General features: G+C 44.6%; 1 protein-coding gene across 7 annotated transcripts in view; it reads right to left on the reverse strand.

Annotated features, from left to right (window-relative positions):
• The window catches only part of MUC16 (mucin 16, cell surface associated), a 193,485-nt gene that overhangs the window by 40,657 nt on the left and 130,592 nt on the right, over positions 1-22,236 (reverse strand). For 4 of the 7 annotated variants that reach the window (XM_085012716.1, XM_085012713.1, XM_085012715.1 and 1 more), the window contains exons 16-30: positions 20,511-20,546; positions 20,200-20,259; positions 16,574-16,698; positions 16,408-16,475; positions 13,420-13,592; positions 12,408-12,443; positions 12,121-12,186; positions 8,768-8,892; positions 8,525-8,592; positions 6,821-6,993; positions 6,461-6,496; positions 6,139-6,201; positions 4,324-4,383; positions 1,716-1,837; positions 1,026-1,093 (exon numbers count right to left, since the gene is read on the reverse strand). In XM_085012716.1, the coding sequence (XP_084868842.1) occupies positions 1,026-1,093; positions 1,716-1,837; positions 4,324-4,383; positions 6,139-6,201; positions 6,461-6,496; positions 6,821-6,993; positions 8,525-8,592; positions 8,768-8,892; positions 12,121-12,186; positions 12,408-12,443; positions 13,420-13,592; positions 16,408-16,475; positions 16,574-16,698; positions 20,200-20,259; positions 20,511-20,546 (1,279 nt within the window). The remainder of the gene's footprint in view (positions 1-1,025; positions 1,094-1,715; positions 1,838-4,323; positions 4,384-6,138; positions 6,202-6,460; positions 6,497-6,820; positions 6,994-8,524; positions 8,593-8,767; positions 8,893-12,120; positions 12,187-12,407; positions 12,444-13,419; positions 13,593-16,407; positions 16,476-16,573; positions 16,699-20,199; positions 20,260-20,510; positions 20,547-22,236) is intronic. The other 3 variants (XM_085012717.1, XM_085012714.1, XM_085012719.1) reach the window with 1 other exon arrangement.

Raw genomic sequence — 22,236 nt, forward strand, 5'->3', positions numbered from 1 at the left:
CATACCTGGCAGGAAGCTATAACTTTGGGCTTACTTGGGTGTGGTGACCCTGTTAACTGGGCAGGACTGTTATAATGGACATTGGTTAAATTTGGGACATAAGACATCTAAACCAGGGTCTATCCACTGAGGTTATACTTCCTTGCACATGGGAGGACAAAAGAATAGCACTAGGCATTCCTGCTGTGGCACAATAGGTTAAGAATCTGACTGCAGTGGCTCGGGTTGCTGAGGAGGTGAGGGTTCCATCCCCAGCCCAGTGCATTGGGTTAAAAGAATTCATTTTCAGGACCCTGTTATTCCTATACACCACAGTCTTTGATGCTTACTAATCATTACTAATTGAATTCTTTATCTCTCTCTCTTCCTTCCCTTCCCCCTCCCTTTCCTTCTTCCTTCCTTCCTTCCTTCCTTCCTCCCACAGCCCACCTGCAGCATATGGAAGTTTCCAGGCTAGGGGCTGAATCGGAGCTACAGCTGCTGGCCTACACTATGACCACAGCAATGCCAGATCCAAGCTGCATCTGCGACCTATGTCACAGCTTGAGGCAACGCCAGATCCTTAACCCACTGAGCGAGGCCTCATCCTCATGGATACTAGTCGGGATCTTAACCCTATGAGCCACTAATGGAACTCCCCAAGAGGATTCCTGCACAGAAGAAAGGCCCAAGCTGCCTTGCTGATTACATTTCCTTTCCATATCCTACATAAAACTGAAGTCACATATGGCTTATTCAGGTCATGCAAGTCTGTCTGATTGGATTTAGAAGAACCTAGAGAGGGCAGTGCACAGGACGAGCACCAGGGCTGGGAACAGCATGGGACAACCAAGGAGCCTAGGTACAAGATTTTAGGACATGCTCACTCTCAGGGTTGTACAGGCATAGGGTCAGCCCCTAAAGGTGAATGTCTCCTGAAATTTTGGGCCCTAGCCACCTCACTTGCCTTACCCTAGCCCTTGGACAATCCAACCTGTCCATACCTTACTACAACCTCCTAAGGCAAGGCTAAGGTGGGGTCTCACCTTAGTGTGGTTAGTCTGCAGCCAGCGTAGAGTGAACCGATGCTGCTGTTGGTGAACAAGGGCTTGAGCTGAGGAGGAAGGAGTGAGTGAATGAAATAGAAATGTAAAATTGATCATCATTTAAAACACAATGTTGGGAGTTCCCGTTGTAGCTCAGTGGTAACACACTCGACTAGTATCCATGAAGATATGGGTTTGATCCTTGGCCTTGCACAGTGGATTAAGGATCTGGCATTGCCGTGAGCTGTGGTGTAGGTTGCTGACACAGCTTGGATCTCTTATTGCTGTGGCTGTGGCATAGGCTGGCAGTGGCAGCTCTGATTAAACTCCTAGCCTGGGAACTTCCATATGCTGCAGGTGCGGCCCTAAAAATCAAAAATAAGTAAATAAATAAAACACAATGTTTAAAAATAAAACAACAGCTTCCTCATATTTCCTACCACATTCAATTCTCAAAAGGAATTTTGGGGGATAAGTGCTTTTATTATCTTGTTTTTCAGAGGAGGCCATGGTACCCAAAGGCAAGATCACTACTCCAACATCACATCACTTATCTGTGGCAGTTCCAAGTTTTGAACCTGAAACTATCTTCCTCCTGAGCCTGTCTTATCTTCCCAAAGGGTAACAGGGAGACTCAGGGAGGGTGGGGAGGAAGGTGGAGAAGAGGGAGTGGTAGCAAGGAGCTCTCACCAGACGCTGTAGAACTGACTCGGTGGAGTTGAACTTCGCAGAGCCTGGCTGCATGTCCTTTATGTAGGGTAGGTTGGTGATGGTGAAGTTGAGAGTGAAGGGCACCAGGGCAGGGCCAGCAGCTGCAGTGGAGGAGGGGGAGGAGAAACCAGACTGGAGTCAGGCGTGTACCAGATGCAAGGCAAAGGACCCCTGGGACACAACCCCTGTATGCTCAGGGGTACCCCTCATCTTGGGGATAACAGTGAGGGGATGCCCTCACTGGGGGATTTTTGGGGGGATCATTTACCATGCATTTGGAGTTGGAGATGGAGTGGGGTGGGGAGTGGAGTCAGCAGGGGATTCTATTTTATGCAGTCCCCAGCTTTGGCCACAAACAGAAATTAAAGATGTTGGGCTCCAGAAACAGATTCACAGACACCAAGAGTAGACTTGTGGTTGCCAAGGGGGAGGGGAGAGGGGAGGGATGGAATGGGAGTTTGGGGTTAGCAAACTATTCTATTTATAATGGATAAGAAATGTGGTCCTGCTGCATAGTACAGGGAACTATATCCATGGGCTAGATCATGATGGAAAATAATATGATGGAGTTCCCGTCGTGGCGCAGTGGTTAATGAATCCGACTAGGAACCATGAGGTTGTGGGTTTGATCCCTGGCCTTGCTCAGTGGGTTAAGGATCTGGCGTTGCCGTGAGCTGTGGTGTAGGTCGCAGACGCGGCTCGGATCCCGAGTTGCTGTGGCTCTGGCATAGGCCGGTGGCTACAGCTCCGATTGGACCCCTAGCCTGGGAACCTCCATATGCTGTGGGAGCGGCCCAAGAAATGGCAAAAAGACAAAAAAAAAAAAAAAAAAGAAAGAAAATAATATGAGATAAAGAATGTCTATATATATGTATGATATATAAAATATATATAAAGAATGTTTATATACATGTCTATAGACACACATATAAAGACACACACATATATAGACATATACATATATATAAAGAATGTCTCTCTATATAAAGAATGTCTAGGAGTTCCCTTCATGGCTCAGTGGTTAATGAACCCGACTAGGATCCATGAGGATGCAGGTTTGATCTCTGGCCGCGCTCAGTGGGTTAAGGATCTGGCATTGCTGTGACCTGTGGTGTAGGTCACAGATTTTGCTCAGATCCCATGTTGCTGTGGCTGTGGTGTAGGCCAGCAGCTGTAGCTCCAATTTGACCCCTAACTTGGGAACCTCCATATGCCACAGGTGTAGCCCTAAAAAAAAGACAAAAAAAAAAAGATCTATATATATATATGTATGACTGGGTTACTATGCCACACAGCAGAAATTGACACAACACTATAAATCAAATATACCCTAATAAAAAATGAAAATAAAATAATAATTTTAAAAAAAGAAAGAAAAGAAAAGAAAAAGAAGTTTATTCTGGGCCAGTAGGAGGCCAAGATTGGGAAGCTGGCTTTTGATCCAATAAGAGTCTGCCCTAGTCCTGTAAGACAGCATTTGCTAGGTGCACGTGTAGCTCATGCTGTTCCTTGCTTTTCTGGAAATAAAAACTAAGTTCCCCGAAGGAAAGAAGCCCCTCCCCTCCCCAGTTGCAAATCTCACCTCATGACCATGCTGATTGTAATTTAACATTTATTTGTACACTTGAGTCTTTAGGTCTTTACAGGTAAACAACATAAATGCCCATTGACAGAGGGGTGGATAAAGAAGACGTGCTACACATACACAATGGAATATTACTCAGCCATTAAAAGGAAAGAAATAATGGCATTTGCAGCAACATGGATGAGCCTAGAAATGATCATGCTAAGTAAAGTCAGTCAGATAATGAGACACCAACATCAAATGGTGTCACTTTTTAGATTCCACATCACTTACATGTGGAATAAAAAAAAAAGGACACAATGAACTTCTTTGCAGAACAGATACAGATTCACTGACTTTGAAAAACTTATGGTTTCCAAATGAGACAGGTTGGGGGGTGAGGACAGGCACTGAGGGTTTGGGATGGAAATGCTATAAAATTTGGTTGTGATGATTGTTGTACAACTATAAATGTAAAAAAATTCATTGAGTAATTAAAAAAGTGTGCCATTTGAAAAAAAAATGTCTTTAGATCTTTAGTGTCTATCTTTCATGCTGAAAGCCTATCAAAGACTAGGGCCCTTTCTTTTCTTTCTTTTTTTTGCTTTTCAGGGCCACAACCATGGCACATGGAGGATCCCAGGAGTCGGAGCTACAGCTGCCAACCTACACCATAGCCACAGCAACGCAGGATCCGAGCTGTGTCGGTGACCCACACCACAGCTCACAGCAACATGACCTACACCACAGTTCATAGCAACACCGGATCCTTAACTCACTGAGCTAGGCCAGGGATTGAACCCAAAACCTCATGGTTAGTAGTTGGATTCATTTCCGCTGTGCCACAGTGGGAACTATGACTAGGGCCCGTTTTATTCTCTTTGCTGCAGCATCACTGGGCCTTTTGTATAGCAAGTGCTAAATAAATACTTAACAAATGAATGAATGGATGGGCATGATACCCCCCAATGGCCAAGTGCACAAGATCTTTGCAGGGAGAAACTGCTGAGAGGAAGCTCCTACCTGTAGAGACCTGGACTGGGGCTGCAGAAGTTGCTGGGGAGATGGTAGAGGTCATGGAAACTGGGAAGAAAACACAGAGAGGCAAATATGGCAGAAGAGAGGGCTTCTCAAGCCCATCAGGGCTCCTCAGGGAAGCTGAAGACCTTTTTCCTGTTGGTCCTCAGGTTCTGGGCCAGGCTTGTTTTTTTCAAGCTGAGAGTGAAGGTGGCATCATGGCACTGGGCATATATATTTCCAGTTAGGAAAACAGACTTGATGTCAGGTATTTCAATCAAAGGAATTTAATATAAAAAAGGAAAACCTGAAAGGATAACACAGAGGTTAGCCAGGTCAAGAAGCTGGCGGAACAATAGGATGAAAGTGTGACACACCAGAAACTGCTCAGACTATGGAGGAGGGCCAGCCCCTGATGGAGGTGTGACTTGATGCAGAAACAGAGGTGAAGAAACACCCCAGATCTTCCCCTGCCCTTCCCACCACTGTTTTACAAATGCCTTCTATTGGCTGAAGCTAACAGGAAGCTAGTTAGCAAGGGGGTCTGGGAAATGTAGTTTACAGGAATTGATTGGATCTCTACTTTATAGACCAGAGCACAAGAAGGGTGAAGAATGGATCTGAGGACAAAACAACAACAATAACAATAACTCTCCCCCGATATGACCCACATGGGGTATAACACAGAATAGGATAGACAAGACCCATAAGAAGTTTCATTCCTAGAAACAGACAACAAACAGGTAAATGAGCACAATGAAAGTGTGATAAGTACTGTGGAGGATTAAAAAAACAACAGGGTCAGATTTAGATACAGGAGTCAGGCAAGGTCCCTATGAAAACTTTGCATTTCCTTGAAACATCAAGGATGAGAAGAAGGATACAAGCAGCCAGAGGAAGTATTTCCAAGCAGAGTAACAGCAAGTGGAAATTCCATATAGTTGGAAAAAGCAGTGTCTAGGTTGCAATGAGCAGAGAGGAACATGGAAAGAGATGAAGTCAGAAAGGGCAGCAAGACTGAGGCTATTGTGTGCATCATGATGAAGAATGTGGATTTTACTATAACAACAACAGGACATGGCAGAATGACCATCATCATCATCACTGTCACCGACACCTTCATCATCACTACCACCATCATCACCATCACTACCATCACCATCATAATTATCTTCAGCATCTGTATCACTGCCGTCATTGTTACCATCACCATCATCATTATCCTCATCATCATCACCACTGCCATCATTACCAGCATTATCATCACCATTACCACCACCACTGTCATTATCCTCATCACCACTATTATTACCATTACCACCACCATCATCACCCACATCATCATCACCACCATCACCATCTTCAGCATCATTATCACTGCCATCATTGTTACTATCACCATCATCATTACCCTCATCGTCACCACTGTTACCACCACCATCATTACCAATATTATCACCACCACCATCATCACCATCATTATCACCATCTCCAACATCATTATCACTGCCATCATTGTCACCATAACAAGCATCATCACCATCGCCACCATTACAAGCATCAGCATCACCACCACCACCACCACCATCATCATCATTATCACAAGAGTATAAATTCTCTACAGGCAGCAATTTTTAAAATGTTTTCTGTTCTTTACTGTATCCCTAGGGCCTGACACAGCATAGGTACTCAATAAAGGTTGTTGATTGACTCATTACCACTAAGTTTACTATGACTTTCATCTTATTTGAGGGAATAATGTCAGAGATATTTACATTCATCAGGTACTCTCTGATAGATGGGCCATTGACTAATGCTTACCTGTGGCGCTGGAGAAGGACAGTGTCCCAGAGGTTACCCGGTCTACTGTGGAGGTGCCAGGAGCTGAGGAAAAACCCTCATGAGTAAAAGCAGAAAGGCACTCACATGGCAGAAATGCCAGTAGGAGAGACTATTTATTGGGCTTGCTATAGGTAGGGCTTGAGCTGGGATTCCCTCTGGAACTGGGGCTGAGGGGGAGGAGTAAATAAATTGTGCCATCTGAGGAGCTCCTTCCCTCCTGGGGAGGGCACAGAGACATGAGGAAGGTCAGCTCCTTCCCTGCCTGATGTGGTGGGTGCTAGGACATCAAATGAATACTCACTGCTGGTGATGAGTGCAGACATCTGACGAGTAAAACCTGTAACAAAAGGGATGGAAGATAGTGGGTATCTATCTTCAGGGAGAGATGGGAGACCAAATAGCGGTCAGGGATACTCTGGTGCAATGGAGAGGGTTTCATGGGGTAAAGGCTATAGGGCATCTCCATCAGCACCCTCTCATCAGGAAAGAAGGCCCTTAGGACGGAGCTGGTCCAAGATTAAGAAGGAACCATGAAGCCCAGATCTGCTAAATCAGTGATGTCCAGAGCACACGGGTCAAGACAGGGAGCATAATTTCCAGCCAGAGGGCAGAGGCTGCCCAGTGAGAAAGAAGAGATTCCAACCACATCACAGCTGCTCACCGTTGACATAAAGACTGTCCCTGTCCAGGGTGTAGGGGCCCAGCAGGGTGACGCCATGGGTCAGCTGGTTCAGCTCCCAGTACAGCTGCTCTCTGTCCAGTCCAGGGCCTTCAGGGTCTGGGCGATGCATGCAGATGGCATCCACTCTGGTGGCTGCCCCATCCTTCTCAGGCCTGGGTAAGAACCACCACATGGTTGGTCCAACTATCTCTCCATCCTTCCCTCCCTCTCTCTGCCACTCCCAAGGTAGAAACTTGTGAAACCCTAGTTAAACAAGGAAGCTGCTGCCTTTAGGGAGACACCCTCCATAAACAAATAACTAGGAACCACGGGACTCCAAGCCTTTTGCATGCCTGGGAAAGAAGCCTCTGAAGGCACTGGGTCTGTGAATGTGACAGAGACAAGAGAAGGTACTATTGATGTGGGTGAGCAATACTGGAAGAATCCAAATGTAGCCATGACAACCAAGTCCTGTCACAGGTCCTCATGGACCCAACTAGGTGCCTAGGGTCATGCAGCAATGGCTAGCAGTGGCCTCAAGACAGGTTATCATGGCATGGCCAGTGACATTTCCCTTCAGCAAGTTGGAATTTTCAATAGTGGCCTCAGAGGGCTAAAGTCACCCTTTCTATATCCTATGCACCAGCAGGGCTGGGACATTTCTAAAGAGACTCAGGGACTAGATGGCCTGAGAGATGCCTTTTTGGTGGGTCTGTCGGAAAGCATGAATTGTCTAACAGAAGGCCTCTGTGTCTCTGCACCCATGTCCAGCTACATAATATTGACCCACCTACCCAGACAACATGCTATTGAGTGGTCTGGAGAGAAGGCCCATACCTGTGGCATATGGAAGTTCCCAGGCTAGGAACTGAATTGGAGCGGCAGCTACCAGCCTACCCCACAGCCACAGCAATGCCAGATCCAAGCCGCATCTGTGACCTATGCCACAGTTTACATCAACGCTGGATCTTTAACCTACTGATCAAGGCCAGGGATCGAATCCGCATCCTCACAAACACTATGTCGGGTTAACTGGCTGAGTCACAACAGGAATTTCACAACTACCATTTATTAACCAGGATGCAGCAGGCCCAGCATTTTGTACTCATCATTGTACCATTTAATCCTCAAAGCATCAATTCCCACAATTATTATTATGCCCATTATATGATATACTATATATAACACAATTATATAATATATATAACATATTGATATATATATATATATATAGATTTGTTATATATTTATTTTATATTGTATTCACTATTATATTGTGTATTGTATGTAAAATTATATTATAATCATATCTATTATACATATACTATATATATCTAACATATAATATATGGCAATATATACTATATAATTTATATGTAATATTAGGTATTATACCTATGTACATTATATATATATTAGACATTATATCTAATTATTACACCTAGGCCATTTTACATACCATATATAATGTAAGCTATATGTGTATACCAGTATCAACATATGGTATAGGTATAATTATATATAGGTATAGCATCTATCATACCATATTATACCTATACTACATATATACACATATATGCATATGTATTATGCACCATATATAAATGTATGTATGTATATACAGTATACTTACATAATACCTATAAATAATATAATTATATACCTATACCACAAGTGTGGTTGTGTTCTTGGGGACAGTCTTACCTGAGGGAGGCTAGTTTGCAGCCTGAATAGAGGAATCCCAGACTGCTTTTCTTGAACATGGGTTTGAGCTATTAGAAAGGAGAGAGAAATTGAGAAGGAACTGTGGAGTGAGGTAGGGAGAAGCTGAGGCATTGGTGGTCGAATAGTTGGGCTGGGCTGGGTGGGCACCAGTGGGTGGGGCCGAATGAAGTGGGTGGAGCTGGTGTTACGGGTGGGGCTGGCACCAGTGGGCGGAGCTCTCACCAGACCCTGCAGGATCTTCTCTGTGGCCTTGAATCTCCAGGAGCTTGGGCTCTGCATGTTCTCCTCGAAGTACAGGTTGGTGATGGTGAAGTTGAGGGTGAAAGGCACCAGGAAAGGGGTTGCTGCTGCAGCAGGGGAAGGAAAAATGAGGCCACTTCTGAGTCAGACCTGGGCTAGGCTTTGAGACAGTTTCTAGGGACAGAAACGGAGGGCCCTGAGAAAGCAGGGATTCATAGCTGGCAGATGGGCTATAGTTTAGGACCAAAGACAGAAGGCTGAAAAAGGAGCAAAGCAAGATGCTATTAAATGCAGTAATATGCACATTCATTAGGATTGCAATTATTTAAAAAAAAAAGAAAAAGAGAGAGGAAAGAAGGAAGGAAGGAAGTAAATAAGCGTTGGTGAGGATATGGAGAAATTGAACCCTCATGCATTGTTGGTAGAAATGCTGGAGCAGCTGCTATAGAAAACAGTTTGGTTGAAATTCCCACTGTGGCACAGTGGGTTAAGAATCCTACTCAGTGGCTAGGGTGGCTGTGGAGGCATGGGTTTGATCCCCGGACCAGTGCAGTGGATTAAAGGATCTGATGTTGCCCCAGCTGTGGCTGATTTGATCCCTGGCCCTGCAATTTCCATATGCTAAGGGTGCGGCCACTAAAAAAAAAAACAAAAAACAAAAAACAGTTTGGTGGTTCCAAAAAAGTTAAACATGAGTTTACCATATGATCCAGCGATTTCACTCCTGGCTATGTGCCCCATAGAACTGAAAAGAGGGACATGGATATTTGAAAACAAGTGTTCATAGCAGCAGCATCCACAATAGCCCAAAAGTGGAAAAGCCCTAAGCGTCCATTAATAGATAAGCGGATAAAGAAAATGTGGCAAATACAGTGCAACAGTATTCAGCATAAAAAGGAATGAACTTCTGACATTTCTACTACATGAACTAACCTTGAAAACATTACACTGAGTGAAATAAACAAAACACAAAGGGACAAATAATGTATGATTCCCTTTACGGAAGGTACCTAAAATAGGTAAATTCATCGAGACAGAAAGTAAAATAGAGATTACCAGGGGATTGGAGTGGGTACTTGGTATTTAAGAGGTTTGGAGTTTCTTTTTAGATGAAAAAAGTTCTGGAAATGGATGGTGGTGATAGGTTCACAAGATTGTGCACTTAAAAATGGTCAAAACGGCCAATTCTGTACTGGTTTCAAATCTCTCAGCCCCTCACCAGTCGTGTGATCAGGGCATGTTACCTAACCTGTCCATACCTCCAATTCTTTTTTTTTTTTGGATTTTTAAGGCCGCACCTTTGGCATATGGAGGTTCCCAGGCTAGGGGTCGAATCAGAGCTACAGCTGCTGGCTTACATCACAACCACAGCAACAGAGGATCTGAGCTGCGTCTGCGACCTACACCAGAGCTCATGGCAATGCCGGATCCTTAAGCCACTGAGCAAGGCCAGGGATTGAACCTGAAACCTCATTGTTCCTAGTCGGATATGTTTCTGCTGCGCCACAACAGGATCTCCATACCTCCAATTATTTTACTATACAGTGTGGAGAACCATATTTTGTAGAGAGATTATGAAGGTTAAGCACATTTCCTGGGCACGATGTTGAGTGAAAAGAGCCAGTCCCCAAAGGTTGCAAGTTGTATGATTCTGCTTATATAACATTCTCACAAGAACATCATCATAGAGATGGAAAATAGGTTAAAGGTTGACAGGGTGAGACTGGGTGAGTGTGACTATAAAAGAGTAGAATGAGGAGTTCCCGTCGTGGCTCAGTGGTTAATGAATCCAAATAGGAACCATGAGGTTGAGGGATCGATCCCTGGCCTTGCTCAGTGGGTTAAGGATCCAGCATTGCCATGAGCTGTGGTATAGGTCGCAGACGTGGCTTAGATCTGGCATTGTTGTGGCTCTGGCATAGGCTGGTGGCTACAGCTCTGATTCGACCCCTAGCCTGGGAACCTCCATATGCTGTGGGAGTGGCCCTAGAAAAGGCAAAAAGACAAAAAGAAAAAAAAAAAAAAAGGTAGAATGAGATCTTTGTGGTGATGGAACAGTTCTGTATCTCTTTGCAGTGGTGGTTACATGGTGGTGCTTAGGTGACAAAATGGCACCTATGGCATAGACCTACACACATTCACACACGCGGGAGAACATATAAAACTAGGGAAGTCTGATTGAGGTCTGTGGATTTTAACAATGTCAGTTTTCTGGTTTTGTTTGCTTATATTTTTGCTTTTTTTTTTTTCTTTTTAGGGCTGCGCCCATGGCACATGCAAGTTCCCAGGCTAGGGGTTGAATTGGAGCTATAGCTGCCGGCCTACACCACAACCACAGCAACACCAGATCTGAGCCACGTCTGCGACCTACACCACAGCTCATGGCAATGCTAGATCCTTAACCCACTGAGCGAGGCCAGGGATTGAACCTGCTTCCTCATGGATACTAGTCAGATTCATCAACCACTGAGCCATGACGGGAACTCCAGTTTCCTGGTTTTGATATTGTACTATAGTTATGCAAGAGGTCAACCACTGGGGAGAAACTGGGTGAAGGGTACCGGGAATTCTGCACTATTTTTGCCTCTTCCTGTGACTCTATTATATTCATTCCAAAGCGAAAAGTTAAAACTAAATATAATAATAGGACATGGCCTGACATGTAGTAAGTGCTGAACATGAATTTTTTTATAATTATTGTCAAGTGTAATTGTACATTGAATTTTGGACTTTTTCAATACATGGCAAACTTGGTGAGGGGAGGGACTACAGGTGACTTAACATCTTATCTCCTCTGCCCAGCACACAACAAATGCCCAATAAATATTTGTCGGACTGAATTCTTTGTTACCCCCTGTACTGTCTTTTTGTTTGTTTGCCTTTCTTTTTTCTTTTTTGGCCACCCCAGGCATATGGGGTTCCAGGGCCAGGGATCAGATCTAATCTGTAGCTTTGTCCTAGCTGGGCAAAACTGGATCTTTTAACCCACTGTGCTGGGCTGGGGATCGAACCTGGATCCCAGTGCTCCAGAGATGCTGCTGATCCCATTGCACTACAGTGGGAACTCCCGTACTAGGTGTTTTTGCACACACACATTTTAATTTAACCTTCACAACGACCTTATGAAGCAGTATTATTCTCACTTGGCAGATGAGGAAACTGAGGCACCAGGAGGGTACGGAGCAGAACAGATGAGGAAGTCACATTCTGTGTACTTGAGGAATTCCAAGTAGAGCAGGGTGGCCCATGGCAGTTCTAGCTCTTTCGAGGCAGCTTGTCTGTTCAACTCCCTAGTGTTGAAACTTCTAAGGGAGCCAGAGAAAGAAATCACCTACCTGTAGAGCTGGAGAAGTGGGTTGGTACCACCGAGGTCCCTGGGAAAGGCACAGAAGTCACGGCAGCTGAGGAGAAATGGTCTGGAGTGAGAATGGGGATTTTGAGTGGGGCATGGAGGCCACTGCATGGATCTCTCTTGTCCAGCTGGAGCCACCGTAGTGGGGGATTGAGTGAGACCATCAAGTCCTCTGGCATCTCCTCTTTTTGAGGCTCTGGATGAAAGGATCCGTTGCTGCCCACAAGGGGGCCTGTCGATCATGGTCACTGGGGGGTCCCGAGTACTCACCACTGGGGGTGGAGGCTGAGGTCCGTTGGGTGTAGCCTGTAATGAGGAAAGGAGACAGGATTGGGATGAAAGCAGGAAAGGGACATCCAAGATACACACAGCCCGAGCACCATCAACCCTTACCCCTGGCAGAGACTTGAAGTCTGCACAGTGCCACACTTATGATTTAGGAAATATGCTATCTTGTTCTTAAAAGGCTGAGAAATCAAAGACCCAGTCCTTGTCTTCATGGGTTTGCAACTTATTTGGGAAGATAACTACATCGACATTTCTAGAACACAGGTTCCAAAATTGTGCTTTACAGTCTCTAGTGGGGATTTTGAGATGTTGGATGAAAGATGAATGGCCAAACTCTTTTTTTTTTCTTTTTCCCCTGCACCCACAGCATATGGAGTTCCCAGACCAGGGATCAGATCCTAGCCATAGTTTCGACCTAAAGAAAGTCTTTGAACCTCAGACAAGGATATAAGATTTTTTTTTGTATCATGCCCATGGCATGTGGAAGTTCTCTGCCAGGGATTGAACCCTAGCCATGGCAGTTGCTTTGGTGACAATGCCAGATCCTTAACCTGCTATGCTACAAGGGAACAGCTCAGACAAGTATATAAATCACAGTCCTAGGAGTTCCTGCTGTGGTGCAACTGGATCAGCAGTGTCTCTGCAGAGCCAGGACACAGGTTCTATCCCTGGCCTGGTGCAGTGGGTTGAAGGATCCAGCATTGCCACAGCTGTGGTGTAGGTCCCAACTGCAGCTGGATCTGGTCCCTGGTCTGGGAACTCCATATACCTCGAGGTGGCCAAAAAAAGAAAAATCACAGTCCTGGAATGCAGGATGCAAAGGGAAGAGAAGGATTTGCAAACTCAAGAGCCTATGGGCTTCATTGAGTCATCAAGGGAGATTATGCAAGTGGAAAACTATATATGGGACAGGTACTGTGGCAAACTGGAGAGTCCCATCTCTTCTGGGGTCAGATTCTCAGCTTCAACTTCTGCTTACAAAAAGGATGCTCACCATTGACGTAGAGGCTATCCTTGTCCAGGGTGAAGGAGCCCAGCTGGGTGACACCATGGGTCTCATGGCTCAGCTCCCAGTACAGCCTCTCTCTGTCTAGTTTAGGGCCCACGGGATTAGGACGGTAAGTACAGACAGCATCAATTCCAGTGGCTCTTCTGTTTTTCTCAGGCCTGGACAAGGAGGGACACAGGGATGGGGAGGTGGGGATTCTAGGTAGGGATGCTAAAAAGCCTCATTGAGGGAGGTGGCTGAGAAAGCAGGAGGACTGGTAGGTAGCCTGGAATGGACTTGGTGCTGAGGGAGAGTTGGAAATGAAGAGGCCGTCAAGGCCCCTAAACACAGAAGACGGAGCATCTAGAAATGTTGACATTTGTGCTGAACTTTAAAAGATAATCAGGAAGAGTACCCATTGTGGAGCAGCAGAAATGAATCCAGCTAGGAACCATGAGGTTTCAGGTTCGATCCCTGGCCTTGCTCAGTGGGTTAAGGATCCTGTGTCACCATGAACTGTGGTTAGGTCACAGACATGGCTCGGATCTGGTGTTGCTGTGGTTGTGGTGTAGGCTGGCAGCTGTAGCTCTGATTGGACCCCTAGCCTGGGAACCTCCATATGCCACGGGTATGGTCCTAAAAAAAAAAAAATAATCAGGAGTTCCCATCGTGGTTAACAAACCCGACTAGCATCCATGAGGATGCAGGTTCAATCCTTGGCCTCTCTCTGTGTTTAAGGATCCGGTGTTGCCATGAGCTGTGGTGTAGATTGCAGACATGGATCCCACGTTGCTGTGACTGTGGCATAGGATGTCAGCTACAGCTTTGATTGGACCCCAGTCTGGGAACCTCCATATGCCACAGTGTGGCCCTAAAAAGACAAAATAAATAAATAAAAGATAATCAAAGCAAGGCATTAAACCCCCTAGCAATAGCAGCATGACAGCAGAAGTGGAAGGAAGGAATCTGGGAATTCAACAAGGTTAAAAAAGGCATTGTCAAATTCCCTAAATCCCAGCTTTGCCACCTGACTGCTGGCTGACTCTGGATCAGTCTCTCAACGTCTCTGTAGCTCACTGTTTTCATCTGTCAAATGAGGTAATAGTACAGACCTCACAGTACTTAGCATTAGTAAGAGCTCAATACAAGGAAGCCATTTTTACTACGTATTAATAGGGCTAAAGTTCTTGATGAATGGACCTTGCAGTGAGAGAGACTAAACCTTTTGAAGGAAACAGTGAGGCCAAGCAGCCAGACGAGGGTGGAGGTAGGGATGGGGCTACGTGGGATCAGGAAAATCTCAGGGCCAGTGTAAAGGGGAAAACCTTGTATTATGGCTGGAGGGCAACAGTGACTATTCTTGGAGCTGGGAGCATTCCATCCTCAGACAAATGGTCAGTGACTAGGAGATCTCATACTTGGGCTAATGTGATCCAAGTATACCTATGGGGGTTTCCACATGCTGGAGTTATTCTTAGTACCTGAATATAGAAAAGGTTATGAATAATTTACTGCATGTTCTCTATATGTTAGGTCCTTTGCTAAGCACATTTCATTTTCATCCTCACTGTGCTGACACAGATGGCCACAAATTCTTCCCATAAATCAGAAAAGGAGTCTATTTCCCCATCTCTTGTATCTGGGCTTGGCCACGTGACTTGCACTGGCCAATGGACATTAGCAAATGTGATGCAAAAGGAGACTCGGAAAGCAGGTGGGCATTAGGGCTTGTCGTTTCTCACTGTTCGTGGAAATGTGAGCTTGCTTATGACCAAGATGAGCCTGCTGGAGGATAAGAGAAGGTGGAGAATTGTGATGTCCCAGCCAGCAGCTGACTGCAGACACATGAATGAGCTTCATCTGAAATCAGCTGACCCAGTGCAGGCAGGAGAATCTCTTAACAGAATTCAGATCAAATTGTCATCTAGCAGAATCCTGGGCTAAATCTGTTCTGTGGAAAAGCAAATTGAGAGACTCTGATGGCCAGGTGAGAAGGCTGAGCCCCAGAGGTGTTAAGTAACTTGTCATGGTCACACAGCCTTGAAGTAAGAGGACTAGGATGTGAACATAGGCCTGCCAGATACCAAATAAAACCAAATAACCACAGTGCTTTACTGCTCAATGGAGACAGATGGGCAGACATCACAAGTCTGCCTCTGAGCAGTCAGAAAGCAGGATTTGGTAATTGTGGGGAGACAGCAGGAGAAAGGAAGACTTGCTAGATATTACAGACAGGCCGATCCTTAGCCAAAAATGTGACAACAGCAGGAGAGTTAATTGTATATCCTCTACCATGAAGTTTCTTAACCTTGGCACCATGAACATTTCAGGTCAGACAATTTTTTGCCCTGGGAGACTATCTTATGCATTTCAGGATATTTAGCAGCATCCTTGGCCTCGTTCACTATATGCCAGTTGTTACCCTCGATCTTGAATTGTGACAACAACAAAATGTTTCCAGATATTGCTAGTTGAAAACTGCTGCTCTATAATGGTGAAGCTGACATGAGTATGTGTTTTCTTTTTGTCTGTATAGGGTTGCACCCGCAGCATCTGGAAGTTCCCAGGCTTGGGGTCAAATCGGAGCTGCAGCTGCAGGTCTATGCTACAGCCTCAGCAACATGGGATCTGAGCTGTATCTGTGACCTAACACCACAGCTCATGCAACATCAGATCCTTAACTCACTTAGCGAGGCCAGGGACTGAATCTGAAACCTCATGGATCCTAGTTGGGTTCATTACCACTGAGCCACAACAGGAACTCCAGATTATTTGTTTTCTTGATGAGTTCCAGAAGAAAGATCTTTCTGCAAATTTCAACCTTATCTCCAGGGAAGGAGAGTCTAAGACGATTCTGCATCTTCTGGTGGGGCACACAGCGTGAGACAGGGTGAGGGCTGGTGGTCCGATGACTGGCATAGAGAGTGCGGGATGCTAAGGTCTAGCTCATGGTCACCCTCCACACTGCCTGCAGGTCTACTCTGGAGTGCTCACCTGAGCAGGGTCAATCGGCAGCCAGAATAGAGGAGTCCAATGCTGCTGTTCTGGAACAAGGGCTTGAGCTAGGGATGAAGGAAAGGGAGGTGAGCAGATGGACCAAGGGGCTGGGCAGGACAAGAGCAGGCATTGGAGGGTGGGTAGGCACTGGAGGGGTTCTCACCAGGCGATTCAAGATCCTCTCTATGGTGTTGAATAGCTCAGATCCTGGGGGGCCCATGTCCTCTGTGTAGCGCAGGCTGGTGATGGTGAAGTTGAGGGTGAAAGGCACCAGAGAGGGGCTCAAGCCTGCAGTGGGAAGGGAGAGGAGGTTCATTAGGATCTCTGTCTGGGATGGCAGTAAATAGCAGGTCCAGGTCACCACCTTAGCCTTAATGTCCTGCAAGTCAGGCCTAAGGTGCCCAGCCTGTATCACTTTTGCATCTAGCCAGACTTATAGAAGGGAATGGACCTCCAGACTGGAAAAGTGATTTTAGCTGGAAAAAGTACCACAACTCTTTTTGGCCTAATGTGTCTAAGGATAAACAAATGGCAGACATTGTGGTGGGAGGAAAAGAAGCAAAGTCACTCTACTGCCCGGTGGGGCAGAGATCTCTTGTAGTCCTCTGATTTCATCAGGAGAGAAGGTGTAACTACTGAATGGTCAAGGCTGGTCCCTCCATGAAAGTGGCGCCAGGCTAGGGGTCCAATTGGAGCTGTAGCCGCCGGCCTACGCCAGAGCCACAGCAACAAGGGATCCGAGCTGCATCTGCAACCTACATCACAGCTCACGGCAACGCCGGATCCTTAACCCACTGAGCAAGGCCAGGGATCAAACCCGCAACCTCATGGTTCCTAGTTGATTCGTTAACCACTGAGCCACATATAACTCCCTGTTTTACTTTATCTCTTTTTTTTCTCATAGATTTATTATCACAGTCATAGAGGTGTGTGTGAGGGAATGAGTACAAAGGCAGATAATGTTATGACAGAAATCTAATATTTCTGACCAAATGGAACTAGGAATTAGGGCTCTTGTGAACTGAAGAGGAGAGAGCTGATTACCTGCTAAAACAAACAGATAGGAGTTTCCTTTGTGGCTCAGCAGGTTAAGAACCCGACTACTATCCACGAGGATGTGGGTTTGATCCCTGGCCTTGCTCAGTGGATTAATAATCCTAGGTTGCTGCAAGCTGCAGTATAGGTTGCAGCCATGGATTGGATCTGGCTGTGGATCAGACCTGCATTGTTGTGGCTGTGGGATAGGCTGGCAGCTGCAGCTCTAATTCAAGCCCTAGCCTGGGAACTTCCATATGCCACAGGTGCAGACATAAAAAGAAAAACAAACAAAAACAAGGAAAACATTCCCAAGAGGATAACAAAACCCAGAGTTTACACAAAGATAATGCTTATAATGTATAGCCTACTAACCAAAACTGCTTGATATACAGAGAACCAGAAAAAAATGTACCCAGTCCTCAAGAAAAAGACAGTTGACAGATGCAAACTCCAGGGTGATCCAGATGTTGGAATTATCAGGCACAGTCTTTAAAATGAGTATTATTTTAAAGGTAAATGTAAATACACTTGAAATAAATGTAAAGTTAGCAGTTCTCAGCAGAGAAACTGTAAAAAAGGATCAAATGGGAGTTTAGAACTGAAAGATACATACAGTATCTTGGAAAAAAATTCACTTGGGCAGGATGGAGATGATAGAGAAAGGTCAGTGATTTAGAATATATATCAATAAAAATTATTAAACCTGAAGAACAAAGAGAAAAAAAGACTGATAAAATAGTAAACAGAAGTTCCCTCTTTGGCTCAGTAGGTTCAGGATCCAGTATTGCTGCAGCTGTGGCATAGGTCACAGCTGAGGCTTGGATTTGATCCCTGGCCCAGGAACTTTCATGTGCTGTGGAAAAAAAATAATAATGAACAGATACTCAAGGACTCCTGGATCATTATCATTTGATTGGAGGACCAGAACGAGAGAAAAAGATTAGTGAACAGAAAAAGTCAAGGAAATAGAGGTTAAGGTTCTCTAGATTTCTTAAATACATACATTTTTCATATTTAGGAATCTTATAAAATCCCAAAGAGTCTAAACTCAAAGCAAAGTATGCTCAGACACATCATGATCCAACTGGTGAAAACCAAAGATGAAGAACAAGTCCCGAATGCTTCTAGGGGCAAATGTCTGCACCAGTAAGGAGATGATTTGATTTATAGCACATGTCACATATTTAAAAAGCTGCAGGAACTAGGCATGCTACATAAATGGTTGAGTAGATCTGGTGGAACAGTGAGGAAGTAAAGAGTATGCATCCTGTCTAAAGTGTGTTTTCAGTATCTTCACTTCCAAAACAACGAATGCCTGAAGGTGAAGTCCACCAATAGGACACCAACTTCTATCTCGTAACTCCAGGCTCACATGGCAGGATTAAGGGTCAGGGATGCTTAGCCTGGGCCATGACATAAGCATGAAAAGACTCATTAACTCAATTTAAAAAATAAATCTGGAGTTCCTGTTGTGGTGCAGTAGAAACAAATCTAACTAGTATCCATGAAGATGTGGGTTCAATCTCTGGCCTTGTGCAGTGGGTCAGGGATCTGGCATTGCCATGATCTCTGTATGGTACACCACAGACACGCTTGGATCTTGCATTGCTGTGGCTGTGGTGCAGGCTGGCAGCTGTAGCTCTGATTAGACCCCTAGCCTGGGAACTTCCATATGCCATGGGTGTGCCCACCCCCAAAAAAGCAAAAATAAATAAATAAATAAATAAATAAATAAATCTTGTGGTTGCCAAGAGAGAAGGGGGAGGAAGTGGGGTGGACTAGAAATTTGGGGTTGGTAGATGCAAACTATCATATTTAGAATGGATAAGCAATGAGGTCTCACTGTACAGCACAGGGAACTATAGCCCTTCTCTTGGGATAGACCATGATGGAAGATAGTATAAGAAGAATAATGTATGTATGTGTATGACTGGGTCACTATGCTGTGCAGCAGAAATGAACACAACACTGTAAATAAAGTCTACTGAAAAAAAAAATAGAAAAAAAGAAACACTCCCAATGTTACATAGCACCTGAGGGCAGAACTGAATCCAGCAAACCCCCGCAAACCCCCCCCCCCCAACCCGGCCAACACAAACAACTCTTAAGGCTGATGTAATATAGGTTCCATGGCATAAATCACATCCTTGTATCGGGTTCCTGGAGACTCAAGAGCCCTCAGACCCATGTCTGGGCAAGACAAGGAGATGAGGCAAGAATCAACTCAAGACTACAACCCTGAGTGATTTCCTGGATGTTCAGATAAAATCCAGGAATGCCCATCTATACAGAGATTGCTACCTTCATCCATTCATTCCATCAATCGATATGAAGTGAGTGCTGATTAGGTGCTCAGCTCCAGGGTGACAAATACATAAAAGACTGAACAAAGCAAACAGTAGTAAATTCTAGGAAAGAAATACTCATGGTGATATGATAAAGAGAACCTATGGGCCACGTTGTATTCAGGAAAAACATCATTTAAGTGGCCCTGGAAGATCTCTTGGTGAAGGTGATGGTCAGGCTGTGATTTGAAAGGCAAATAAGTTGCTAGGCATAGCTGATCTCCAGGAAAAGCTACTATAAAGGCCAAACAGAAGGACCAGAAGAACAGACAAGTGTCTGATGAAGCTGAAGCTTAGAAAATGTGTGAGAGAATGAGTTAAGTGGGACAGGCTGAGGCTGGGTAGTGAACAGGGATCAGACCATATAGGGTTGAAGTTTCTTAGGTTCTAGAGAGCAGGTTCCTACCTGTGGAGCTGAGGATGGTGGGCTGAGATGTGGAAGATTCCAGAGAGAATGTAGAAGTCACTGGACGTTAAAAAAAAGAACATGGGGAAAATTAATGAGTCGAATCTGGAAGGAATGTGGGGGGCAGAAGTTGTTCATTGGAATTTGTGCTTCCATGTTGACTCAAAACAAGAACTTGGGTGGGCTAGGGGCTATGTTGAGGCCATGGCTGGGCATTTAGGGCATGAGCATTGGTAGCTTCTCTTCCGAAGGATGTGCTTTGGGGAGTAAAGGTATAGTGGCATGGAAGTTCCATAGTTTTAAATACTCACTGCTGAAGGTAGGTGTCCAGGACTGACGGTTAAAACCTGCAGAAAGGGAGAAAAAAGTACACAAGGACTGTTATGATGGCTAAGAGTTAAGGAAGTTTCTTTTTTCTTTTTTCTTTTTTGTCTTTTTGCCATTTCTGGGGCCACTCCTGAGACATGTGGAGGTTCCCAGGCTAGGGGTCTAATCGGAGCTGTAGCCACCGGCCTACGCCAGAGCCACAGCAACACGGGATCCGAGCTGCGTCTGCAACCTACACCACAGCTCACGGCAACGCCGGATCCTTAACCCACTGAGCAAGGCCAGGGACCGAACCTGCAACCTCATGGTTCCTAGTCAGATTTGCTAACCGAAAAGCCACGACAGGAACTCCAAGTTAAGGAAGTTTCTTAATTGTTATGATGTTATGACTATTATGACTGTTATGACTGTTACGATGGCTAAGAGTTAAGAAAGTTTCATTGCTAGGTCAGATGGCACACCTAAAAATGAAACTCATTAACAAGAATGCATGTGAACAATAATGGCTACATTTAATTCCATGCCCTTCTGTGCCTGCCTTGTCCTTTCAAAGTAATGATGAACATCATTACCTGTATGACTGAATGATTTTGTTGTATAGCAGAAATTATCACAACCTTGTAAATCAACTATACTTCAATAAAACTTTTTAAAAAAGAAAAAAATAAAATCATGCTTTACATACATACAATGGAATACTACTCAGCCGTAAGAAAGAACCAGATGATGCCATTTGCTGCAACATCGATGGAACTAGAGACTATCATACTAAATGAAGTCAGAAAGAGAAAGACAAATACCTAATTATGTCACTTATATGTGGAATCTAAAATATGACACAAATGAACTTACCTATGGAACAGAAACAGACTCATAGACATAGAGAACAGACTTGGGGTTGCCAAGAGGGAGGGGGTAGGCGAGGGATGGATGGAATGGGAGTTTGGGGTTATATATAGAATGGATAAACAACAAGGCCCCACTGTAGAGCACACAGAACAATGTTCAATATCCTGTGATAAACTATAATGGAAAAGAATATGAAAAAGAATGTGTGTGTATATGTGTGTGTGTGTGTGTGTGTGTGTGTGTGTGTATAACTGAATCACTTTCTACACAACAGAAAATTAACACAGCATTGTTAATAAACTATACTTCAATAAAGAGATAAAATCATACTAGGAAAAAACCACCATCACTATTATTATTGCCAAAAGAAAAAGACAACAATGATAAGAGCTGCCCCTATGTATTGGAAATGCACCAGAAGTAATGCCAGACACATAACAGGAATAATGGGGTAAATTTATGAATGAGTTGTAGGTTCCAAGCCTTATCCATGTTCTCTCAATCTGTAAAGATAATTTTGCCCTTGCCCTTTCTCCTTCTCTCTCTTCACAAAATTTTATGATAGTCTGACTTTTTTTCCCCTCTGGCTTAGTTTCTTTTTTGTGTGATGTAGAATTGACATGATTGTGGCAGGTGAAAAGAGTGGTACTTGGAGGTACAATGAGATGGAGAAGAGAGAATATATGTGTGGTTTGAGAAAATTTAGAGATGGGTGGGATAGTGAAAAAGAGAAGAGGCTTGAAGATCAGATGAATGGTATTAAAATGGGAGCCCGAAAGAAATTGGAGGAAAAAGAGTTTCATAAGTGTTTCTCTTGGTCCTGGATCACATCTCCTATGATGCTTTCTGAGAATAACACTG

This window comes from Sus scrofa, chromosome 2 (assembly GCF_054392235.1).
Source record: "Sus scrofa isolate SSC_HxYL_T2T_F1_AM1 chromosome 2, Sscrofa_HxYL_maternal_Yorkshire_Landrace_v2.0, whole genome shotgun sequence".
Taxonomy (NCBI): domain Eukaryota; kingdom Metazoa; phylum Chordata; class Mammalia; order Artiodactyla; family Suidae; genus Sus; species Sus scrofa.